At 44.7% G+C, this 12032-nt stretch overlaps 1 protein-coding gene across 1 annotated transcript in view; it reads left to right on the forward strand.

Moving 5' to 3' along the window:
- Positions 1-2940: 2940 nt before the first annotated feature.
- The window catches only part of MUSK (muscle associated receptor tyrosine kinase), a 54884-nt gene continuing 45792 nt past the window's right edge, over positions 2941-12032 (forward strand). The window contains exons 1-2 of the mRNA XM_081893558.1: positions 2941-3256; positions 10501-10627. Coding sequence (XP_081749684.1) covers positions 3178-3256; positions 10501-10627 — 206 coding nt within the window. The 5' untranslated portion in view covers positions 2941-3177. The remainder of the gene's footprint in view (positions 3257-10500; positions 10628-12032) is intronic.

Below are 12032 nucleotides of genomic sequence, written 5' to 3' on the forward strand. Positions count from 1 at the left end.
TCCTAAAGCAGGCATAGGCAAACTTGGGACTACAACTTTTGGGACTACAACTCCCATCATCCCTAGCTAACAGGACCAGTGTTCTGGGATGATGGGAGTTGTAGTCCCAAAACATCTGGAGGGCTGAGTTTGCCTATGCCCATCCTAAAGCTTCTGCACACCTCAAAATCACAGTTTTAAAAATAAAGAAATGTATTGTTAAGAACCACCCACAACTGTGATGATTGCACTACTATTCTGAGAAATAAGGGGCAAAATTTGGGTTTTTGTACTCTGAGAAAGCATGAGGAAGTCAGAGGATGACAACAATTGGATGATGGTGTCATGTACATGCTCCATAAACAGTGAGTGAAACAAGCACTTGTGTATTGCCCTCACTGAAAATGAGTTTTGCAGAATTTCAACCTCAGATTACAGTGGAACTTCAGTTCCTGAATGGCTCTGTTGTCGTACATTTCAGTTCCCGAATGCCAAAAACCCGGAAGTAAATGCTTCAGTTTTCGAACGTTTTTCGGAACCCGAACATGCGATGCAGCTTCTGCTGAGTGCAAGACGCTCTTGCAACCAATGAGAAGCTGTGCCTGGGTTTTCAAGCATTTTGGAAGCTGAATGGGCTTCTGGAATGGATTTCGTTTGAGAACCGAGGTACCACTGTATAGCGGACCTGAGTTATCTCAGTTTGTATGACTGTTGCTGGCATAATAACAAAATATGCTCTTGCTCCCTGGGCAGCAGTTTCTGACCAGCAGTTGTTGTTTTTTACAGCTATCGATCTTCTAGTTCCATGACTCATTTCTCTTTTTTGGGTTGGGGGATGGAGTTACAAGCTTGGTGGATCAAGGGAATGCTGTGGACATAGTGTATCTTGATTTCAGTAAAGCTCTTGACGAATTCCCCCACGCTATTCTTGCGAGGAAGCTGGTAAAATGTGGGTTGAACGAGGTAACTGTTAGGCAGATTTGTAGCTGCTTGACTGGCGGAACCCAAAGAGTGCTTATTCATGGTTCCTCATCATCCTGGAAAAAGTGACAATTGGGGTGCCGCAGGGTTCTGCCAAACTGGGAGGGGTAGCTAATGTTGCAGAAGACAGAATCAGAATTCAAAATGATCTTAACAGATGGGAAAACTGGGCCCAAGCTAAGAAAATGAATTTCAACTGGGAAAAATGTAAGGTTTTGCACTTAGACCGGAAGAACCAGCTGCACAAATATAAGATGGGGGACATCTGGCTTACTAGCAGTACATGTGAAAAGGTTCTAGGGGTCTTGATGGACCACAAGCTTAACAAAAGTCAACAGTGTGATGCAGCAGCAAAAAAAGCCAATGCTTCAACAGAAGTATAGTTTCAAGGGAAGTAATAGTACCACTAATACCATTCTATTCTGCCTTGGTCAGAACACCACTCTTAGACCCGTCAAGTGTCCCTATTTTCCAGGGATGTCCCTGATTTAGAGAAGCCGTTCCAGTTTCTGATTTGATCCTGGAATGTCCCACTTTTCATTAGGATGTCCCTGTTTTCACTGGAGAAATGTTGGAGGGTATGAAGAAGAGGAGAAGAAGAGTTTGGATTTGATATCCCGCTTTATCACTACCTGAAGGAGTCTCAAAGCGGCTAACCTTCTCCTTTCCCTTCCTCCCCCACAACAAACACTCTGTGAAATGAGTGGGGCTGAGAGACGTCAAGTGACTAGCCCAAGGTCACCCAGCAGCTGCATGTGGAGGAGCGGAGACGCGAACCCAGTTCCCCAGATTACAAGACTACCACTCTTAACCACTACACCACACTGGCTGACTGGTTATCCGACCCCCAAGTCATCTGAAGACAATTCTGTATAGGGAAGGAAGGTTTTTTAAAAAAAAGTTTCATGTTTTATATATGTTGGAAGCTGCCCAGAGTTGCTTGGGCAACCCAGTTAGACGTGTGGGGTATGAACAGTAAAATTATCATTGTGGAATGGGACTTCTTTATTTTAATCAGAGTAATGTTGGAGAGTATGCACTCTATTCTGCCTCTGCGTAAGTAAGGTGGCACCACGAGAGAGGGCCTTTTCTGCAGTGGCTCCCCATTTGTGGAATGCTCTCCCCAAGGAGGCTCACCTGGTGCCATATTTTTAGGCGCCAGGCAAAAATGTTTCTCTGTAACCAGGCCTATGACTGATTAACAGCCTTTTAAATCTGCACGGGTGGCGCTGTGGGTTAAACCATAGAGCCTAGGGCTTGCCGATCAGAAGGTTGGTGGTTTGAATCCCCATGACAGGGTGAGCTCCTGTTGCTCGGTCCCAGCTCCTGCCAACCTAGCATTTCGAAAGCACGTCAAAGTGCAAGTAGATAAATAGGTACTGCTCCGGCGGGAAGGTAAAAGGCGTTTCCGTGCTCTGCTCTGGTTTGCCAGAAGCAGCTTAGTCATGCTGGCCACATGACCCGGAAGCTGTACGCCGGCTCCCTCGGCCAATAAAGCGAGATGAGCGCCGCAACCCCAGAGTCGGCCATGACTGGACCTAATGGTCAGGGCTCCCTTTACCTTTTATGAGTTATGGGTCTGTTTTTCTTTCATTATGTATTTCGTGTTCTCGTTTTGCATTTTCATGTTGAGAACTGCCCTAGATGAAAGGCTGAGACTTTTTCCTTTTTGTTCAGCCAAAACTTGCCGGAATTCAGTTCTGGCACCTCTCAGGTGGGCGCCATTGCCCTTCTAAGAGAACAAGGGCGCGTTCCGGCACCTCTTTTTCTAGAAAAAAAAACAGCACCGTGAAAGGCGGTATACAAATTTAATAAATACAAATGAAACGTGAAAGAAGAACGCTGCGTTTGTTGGCTCTTGGCCACAGCAGAGGCCGGGCATTTTCTGTCGCCCTGGCTCCAGCTATTATATTAGAAAGGCATCGAGGGCATTGTCTGCTGCCGAATGTTTGCTTAGAAGGAATTCTAAAGGGATTTGTGTTCTCTTGTTTCATGAGCCCCACGTTTTGATACTGACCTAAGTGGAAGCACAGCAGCTGGTCCTGTCCATCACTGCAAGCAAGTGCGAGGATTCCTGATTATACTTAGTACCCACAGCAGGGACAGTGGCTGAGAGGGACGTTGCAGTAAGCCGTGCTTCAACGGGAAGCCGTCACGAAGGAATATGCCTGCCTTTGGCTGAAGGAGACGTATCCCTTTCTCCCTCCTGGATTAATCATGAAAGACGCTTTCAACATTCCACTGGTCCATTTCTTCACTCTTGCGGCCTTCAGCCTGGCTGAGAAATCTCCTAAAGGTTGGTGTAAACTAATGTCCATCTTCTATTTTCTTTGCCCCCAGTTTTATACTTGCTCCGAAGCCTGTGATCGAGATACAAGCCGCAGAATTTGCACGAGGGAACTTCTTTCTCCCAGCACTGTACCTGTGATTGCCTTCGAAGGAGAACCGGTGTCTCTTTTGTGTTTACAAAACTGCCGTATCAGTGGCGCTGTGATGGAGGAAGGAATTTCTCTGGGCTGTTTGCGTGGGAAGGCTGCTTATCCTCCGTATCATGTTAAACACAAGTGATAAGACAGAAACCTTTTTCCTGTGCTGTGAGCTGGAATACGCTCCAGCTAGCAATGCTTTGAGACTAAGTCCCACTGAACTCTGTGCGACTTGTAAGTAAATAGATAAGACCATCGGGCTGCATGAAATAAATCTTCAGAAGTGTGCGAGATAGGAAGATATAGGGATGCTTGAGGAATTTGATCTTTGCCCATTCAGTGCAAGTTAACTGATGTGATTTGTATCTCCCAGACCAAGGTGTGGATTAGAATTTAACAGTGCAATTCTCTGTGTGTTTGTAAGCCCTACTGTGTTCAATAGGGCTTTCCTGTAGTTAAGTTTGCACGAGACTGTAGCCTCATCTGTTTATCCACTGACTTTGGCACTCCTTGCATGATTCAGCTAAAAACAAAACAAAACACGTCAAATATTTATTCTGAAAGCCCATATAGAAATCACATTCAGAGAGAAAACACACTTTAAAAGATTCACTGAAATACAGATTGCTAGACAGATCTTCTCATACAGCTATATGTGTTTCATACACACAGATCCAAATATTCATTGCAGCCTTGTGAACAGTTAACAGCATTCAATTTTAGTTGGACTTATTCCTGCTTTATACCGTATTTTTCCATGTATAAGACACCCCCATGTATAAGACGCCTCCTATTCTGGGGACTCCAAATTAAGAAAACACCCCCTCAGCACTACCCATGTATAAGACAAGCCCCAATTTTAAACCAAGTTTTTGGGTAAAATGCCTAGTCTTATGCATGGAAAAATATGGTATGTTTTATATCTACCTATGCATTTGAAGGTGTGTAACTATATCTCTTAAATATATGCATTTGCATAGAGTGTCATACCTCTATGGTGCATGATCCAGTTTAAACTTTGACGGACTTCAGTTTTTAATTTTCAGACTTCAGTTTGTAAACAATGACTTCAGCTGACATTTTACAGATCTGTTTAGGGCCCAAGTGACACATTTCTGGAAGTTTGGTGATCCTTCCCCCATTGTTCTCTTTTTTTAAAAAGGCAACTCTGAGAGAGGTTTACATTGAAGAAGGAGGGCAAGTTGTAGAAAAGAAGGCTGCTTAACTTTCTGTCTGTTCAGCAACTTTTGCATGTCGAGGACTCCCAAGACACCCCCGAATAAAAACACGGTTCACACATCCTTTTTGTTTTGGTTTTTGGCATAATTTTGGCCACAACTTTATTGTATTACAGTATTTGAGTGGTTGCTTAGGCATTGGTTAGCAACTATCTGTTACCACTTGGAGGTCGGAACAGAACTGACAACCGCACCCCTGAGGAAGTCAGTAAGGGAGAACATTTTGGGGGAGATCGTAGAGCTGGGCGCCAGGCTCTCCCCTCTCCCCAAATGCTCCCAGGGGCTCTTGCATGGCCTTAGCCCCTTGGCAGGGGTTCGGACAAAAGCATAGCGAGCCCCTGGATTCCTTTAATGGAATACCATTGCAGCAGCAGCATTGGAGGGGCAGGCACAGCCAACCGTACGCCCTCCACCAACCAAAAATTAACCAATGCCTAACCACAACCTTGTAGGGACGCGGGTGGCGCTGTGGGTTAAACCACAGAGCCTAGGACTTGCTGATCAGAAGGTTGGCAGTTCAAATCCCCGGGATGGGGTGAGCTCCCATTGCTCAGTCCCTTCTCCTGCCAACTTAGCAGTTCAAAAGCACGCCAAAGTGCAAGTAGATAAATAGGTGCCGCTCCGGCCGGAAGGTAAGCGGCATTTCCTTGCGCTGCTCTGGTTCGCCAGAAGCAGCTTAGTCATGACCCAGAAGCTGTACGCCGGCTCCCTCGGCCATTAAAGCGAGATGAGCGCCGCAACCCCAGAGTTGGTCATGACTGGACCTAATGGTCAGGGGTCCCTTTACCTTTACTGTACCTTTAACCTCAGCCTTACAAGTTGTGATGATTTGCTATGCAGTAGGCAAAACCCAAATGGCACCAGCCAATCAGCCAAATGGTAAAATTCCTACCAGGCCCCTGCCCCAAAGCAGACGACCCCATGACAGGCATAGCAAGGTCAGCGTGAACAAACCCTAAATAAAGGGAGGGTGGGCGGTAATCCGATGTGTGCAGCGAAAAGAGGAAGCTCATCGCTGCGTGCAGGGAACATATATAGCACCCACATCAATCAAATAAAATTTCAACAATAAATTTTCCCCAGCAACAACTGAAGGTGTCCAATCAAATTTGTGGCCATCCAAACTAACCTGCTCAGCAACAGGGGATGTCATGGTTGCTCCCACCACAACACGTGCTCTCCGTGAAGGAGAACCCGCTTTGTCTGTTCAACACCGTCCCCATATTCGACTCCCCATGGCTTTCTCTCTGTGAGAGAGAAATTTGGAGAGCCTGTACCTTTCCCTACTTAGCTGAGAAAGCAGATTGAGAGGTGAACTTTTGGGTGGACATATAGCAGAAAGGGGATGCAGGTGGCGCTGTGGGTTAAACCACAGAGCCTAGGGCTTGCCAATCAGAAGGTCGGCGGTTCGAATCCCCACAAGGGGGTGAGTGCCCGCTGCTCGGTCCCTGCTCCTGCCAACCTAGCAGTTCAAAAGCACGTCAAAGTGCAAGTAGAAAAATAGGTACCGCTTCGGAGGGAAGGTAAAAGGCGTTTCCGTGCACTGCTCTGGTTTGCCAGAAGCGGCTTAGTCATGCTGGCCACATGACCTGGAAGTTGTACGCCAGCTCCCTCGGCCTGTAAAGCAAGATGAGCGCCACAACCCCAGAGTTGGTCATGACTGGACCTAATGGTCAGGGGTCCCTTTACCTTTACCTATAGCAGAAAGGGAAAGAGTTAGCAGCCACTATTCTGCTCTTGGTTACTGCCTGCCAAGCTATTATTTTCATTTAAAAATTCCCCAAAGCACTGGATGAAGCAGATACTCAATTGCACATAACACAGAGGTTGGCCGCTAAGACCACGGGTTGTGCAAACAGTTTTTATCAGTTCAGGATGAACGCTACTTATAAATTATTTTTCACATGGTGGTGGGAGGGGGAAAAATGTGCTGGGAGGAAGATTTACACAAATATTTCAAAGAAGTGTTTGCCTGAACTTAATTAAAATACTGGCGGTAAGATTGTGCCCGCAATCCAACTGCATAATGCTGTCAACAGCTTTTGTAAATAGAACAGGCTGAGTCACAAGTTGAAAACATTAGCTCCTAATTAGCTGCCTGGCCCACGAAAACTGGTGCCATGGCAGTTTTTGTCGTCTAAGCGCAAAGAAAGAAAGAGTTGTATCCAGCTAAATCGTTGTGCATAAGGAACAACTTCCATGGGTACAGCAGAGGAGAAAATCCACTTTGAGTGTGGAAATGATTTAGTAGCTGGATGCAACCCCCCAAAATGGATGGCATTCTTTCCTTAACTCTGCACGAAGGAATCGTGATCTCTCAGAGAAACACCCACACTTGATTATTATTATTATTTTTTGAGAAAGCAAAAGGATGTCAGGCTTATGTGGATCATCATGTGTCACACGAGACTTTTAAGATATAAACAAGCTGTCAAGAAAAGCCTAGGAATGTCTTTTTTGCAAAAAATTGGCACAGTACAGAGCTCCAGTGAGAAAATCCCACATACCCTCCAACATTTATCCAATGAAAATAGGAACATCCTATTCCATAATAATAATAACAATACAGTCAGACCTCGGAACCAGTAATCCATTCCGGAAGACCGTTCGACTTCCAAAATGTTTGAGTTCCAAGGCACGGCTTCCGATTGGTTGCAGAAGCAGCATCAGACCTTCGAGTTCTGAGGAATGTTTGAAAACTGGAACACTTATTTCTGGCTTTTCGGGGTTCGGGAACTGAAACGTTTGGCAACGGAGGCGTTCAAGTTTGACTGTAATAATAATACAGTGGTACCTCTACTTACAAACTTAATTCATTCTGGAGGTCCGTTCTTAACCTGAAACCGTTCGTAACTAGAGGCATGCTTTTGCTAATAGGGCCTCTTGCTACTGCTGTGCCGCTGGCACACGATTTCCATTCTCATCTTGGGGCAAAGTTCTCAACTCGAGGTAACTCTTCCAGGTTAGCGGAGTTTGTAACCTGAGGTATTTGTAACCAGTGGTATTTGTAACCTGAGGTATTTGTAATAGAATAATAATAATAATAATAATAATAATAATAATAATAACACCCCCACCCATCTAAATGGGTTGCCCCAGCCACTCTGGGAGGCTTTCAACATATATAAAAACATAATAAATCATTAAACAGTAAAAAAACCAGTTCCCCCTGCATGGCTGCTTCAGATGTCTTCTGAAGGTTGAATAGTTACATATCTCCTTGGCTTGGGGGCTGCGTAACTCCATACTCTCTAACATTGATGAAAATTGGGACGTCCTAAGGGAAAAGGACATTCTAGGATCAGATCAGAAAGTGAGACGGTTTCTGTAAATCTGGGACTGTCCCTGGAAAATAAGGACACTTGGAAGGTCTGGATCTCAAGGACCGCAAGGATCCCAGAGGATCCTTCCTCTTACCATCATGTGATCCGTACCCTATGGCTGAAAACCTGAGTAGCGGTGGGTCGATCTCACCTACCCCAACCCCTGCTTGATTCTGAGTGGTGCTTAGAAAACCAAGCAACCATCCCCCAAAATAATAAATAAATTCCAAAATTGCTCAGTCAGTTTCAAGGCATTTCCAAACCCACTTCAGATGACATCTTGTTTCTAAAGGATGTTCATCAGGATTGTGGCAGGATCTGGCTTCCTCACCAAGTGTGCCCTGAAACACCCTTCCCTGACTGCTGCTGTATTGTCAGCTGATACTTTGGTGATGACGGTGGCAGCAAAGAAGTGTCTCTCTTCTCCCTTTCTGCCCACTCGCTCTCATTTTTGATGGTGGCAGGGAGACAGGAAGAGGCAGACCTCCTGCCATTGCATAAATAAATGGGTGGGAGGAGAAGGTACAGTCAAAGGGGAAGGGAGTTCTCCAGCTTGGATTACAATCCAAGCCAGAAAAGAACTTTCAAGGGGGAGGGTGACCCCCCTTTTCCCCCTCCCCCCTCCCCAACAAACCCTCCTCCCTACGACTTCCCTCAGCTCCTCTTTCTGATTTCTCATCCCATTTTAACTTCTGCATATTATAAAATTGTATACATCCTTATATTATCTATCTACTATGTTAACCCTCAATAAATTTGTGTATGTTTATTCAAAACCTGCCAAGGAGTCCAATTAAACAAAAGTTTTCTTAAACATTTTCTTTAACTCATTGTATATCATTTCCCAGAAGCCTTTTACCATTACACAAGACCACCACATATGGTAAAAGGTACCCTCTTTCCCTTTACATTTCCAACACAGATTTGAACTAGTTCTATACATTTTCACAATTTTACTCGGTGTTAGGTACCAACGGTACATCATTTTCATATAGTTTTCCTTCAACGAACAGCCTGCTATATTCATATGTTACTTTTTTAGTGGCAATCTTTAAAAACAAATCCTCATTGTTATGTACTGAAGTTCTCACCCTGGGCCAGCAGGGGAATACTGTAGATAGTTTTCACTCAGGTCCACATATGCAAATAAGGGATCAAAAGTGACGTTCAGTGATTGGATAGTTACAGAAAGTTGTTACACTTATGTTGTACTGGAGCTCTATATAAGCAGGCTGGCTGAACCCTTCAGTTCAGTTCGGTTCTGGCCTGTGAATAAACAAGAGCTGTTTGAAGAATCGCTGTGTCGTCTGTTATGTTCACCCACAATTTAGCACTCATTACTAAGGATTTCATTAGTGGGATCTCAGGTGAAAGCTGGAGACCCAAACCAGCATGTTACTAGACCCATTTGAGTGCGTGCCAGGGAACAGATAACAAGAAGCCGAAAGCACCAGCCTGAAGATGACGAGTGAGACCTCGTCGAAACGTCGCCTAGACACCCCAACTTTTACACGGGAAGACACCCGAGGACACCAAAACCTGCATATATATATATATATATATATATATATATATATATATATATATATATATGTATTTGTCAGCTGTATCACAAAATCTGCTACACCTCCAAAGAAAAAGAAGCGAAGTACGCCCTGTATTTGGGAAAGGGGGGAGAAAGTCAACTTTGTTTGCATTTTAACGAGAACGTACCTCATTCGAACCTTGCAAAATGGAATACAACTACCTGTCAAGTAAGAAATTCTCCTAATTTTCTGCTGCAGTTCTCTGACCAAATAATGTAAACACAGGAAGGTTTACATAAAATTGCCCACATTCAAGGAAATATCACTGGAGCGCATCGTATTAGGGAAAAACACTAGGCAAAAAAAATGTGCATATTATTAGTCAAAACAGCATAAAATGGATTATTAGGAGATGTTTGCATCAAAATGCTGATGCCACTTCTTATCTCTGAAGTTCTAAATGGCCTAGGCCTAGGAGGCATCTTCTGCCGCAGTAGATTCATCTTCTACACTTAATATTTTTTAAATGAGGTCTTGCTCATTTCCACCATTTTTGGTTTTGCACACATCAGCAATTAACTGAGAATGGCATTGCAAAATTTGGAGGAGTGCCAGTTTCAGAGAAGTGTGGTTTTTGAAGGATGGCTGTCTTTCAGTTCATACATTGCTTTGTAAAGTGTGCGCTGGGTAGGATTGCCTTTAAAACTGAACTGAATGGAATTTCTCCCTCATCCCAAATTACCTGATTGTCTCTTCTTTGTCCTTCATCTTGATAACTTTCAGTTGGGTGTAACTGGTTTTGTCTTCTAATTTGCCCTGAGGGCTTGCTTTGTGCATAAAAGACAGGTATATCTCTTTTGAGTGAACTCAAGAGTCTACCAGAAGAAGACAGGAGTGCCTGGTGTGCTGTGGTCGATGGGTTCATGAAGAGTCGGACATGACTAAACAACTAAACAACAACTAGAGTCTACCATGAACGTTACTAGTGTTCTTAAGCCATCTTTCGTTTTCCTCCTTCTGTTTGCAGCGCCCATCATCACCGCTTCTCTTGAAACAGTGGATGCCCAAGTTGAAGAGGTGGCCATCTTTGAGTGTGTAGTCGAGGCTTATCCTCAGGCAGAGATCACATGGACTCGCAATAACATTCCCATCAGGTAAAAATTATGTGGGCAAAAGATTTTCGCATTGCCACAAATGAGTTAGCGAAAACGGATGCAAAAATACTGTTAGAGATTTAAGGAGGGGACCCCTCCCTAAATCCTAGAAATTAATAAATGCTAGGATTCGGGTTATTTGGGATATGAAAGCAGAATGCAAGCTGCAGAGGAAATCCTGGCCTAGCTTATGCAAAACAACATGACCGAGCTACATCGATCAAAAGAATAATCCATTAACAATATGAGAGAACTCCTTCTCCCTTGCCCTGAGCATAGCTGTCAACTTTTCCCTTTTCTTCTGAGGAATCCTATTCGGAATAAGGGAATTTCCCTTAAAAAGGGGGGAAAGTTGACAGCTATGGCCCTGAGGTGTGAACAGAGAGTGGGGATTTGGAAGGTTGCCAGGGTAACTGCTGTGGGAGCAAGGGTGGCTGAGAGGAAGAAGGAGGAAGAAGAGCTGAGAGCCATCTTGGGCAGGTTGGCTGAAGGGTGCCTGCACTGCTTTGCGGGTTACCAGCACCTCTTGAAAGGTCTATGGTGTAAGATCTGGACTCCTTCCAAATAAAATAAATATTTTATTCATTTATTCAATTTATACACTGCCCTATACCCGGAGGTCTCAGGGCGGTTCACAAACAAGACCACAACATATAACATCAAACCAAAAACAATATCCCAATTAACCCCCCCCCCCAAAAAAAAGAGCCACATTCTAAAAGGAAATTTGATTTCAATAAGTTCAACCAAAGGCCTGGTAAAAAAGCAATGTTTTTGCCTGACGCCTAAAGCTGTATAATGAAGGCGCCAGGTGAACTTCCCTGGGAAGAGCATTCCACAGACGGGAAGCCATTGCAGAGAAGGCCCCGTTCTCGTGTTGCCACCCTCCGGACATCTTGAGGAGGAGGCACACGAAGGAGGGTCTCAGAGGGCTATCTCAGGGTCCGGTTGTTGGGATACTGCCAGGGAGACATAGGCCATCACTGCCTTCACGCTGACTCCGGACTCCGGACGTCCATCGACCTCCCGTAGATACAGTATCAGCAATTAGCGACATGAGCTCCAGAAAATAGCCTTCCACATTCCAGAACTGATGCACGCTCTATCAGAAGAATTCACACAGCGAAAGTTGCACTCAGGAGAGCAGTATTTAGAAAGTTTATTCAGCGTTGGTCAGAACAAAGAAAAACATGACCGCCTGCTAGCGTGTTCAGGCACCCAGAGGGAAAAACGAAAGCAACAGAAAACATAAACATCCTGTGAACAGGAAATACGCAGACTCTGTGACTCACAAAGCCTGCTCCCTTTTAAGGTGGAACGGAAATATCCTAACACCAGGTAGGTTCACATGGAAAGAGGCGGTCCTTGAGGTATTGCGGTCCTGAGCCGTTTAAGGCTTCATAGG

Source organism: Podarcis melisellensis (assembly GCF_964234715.1).
Source record: "Podarcis melisellensis genome assembly, chromosome: 17".
Lineage (NCBI taxonomy): Eukaryota > Metazoa > Chordata > Lepidosauria > Squamata > Lacertidae > Podarcis > Podarcis melisellensis.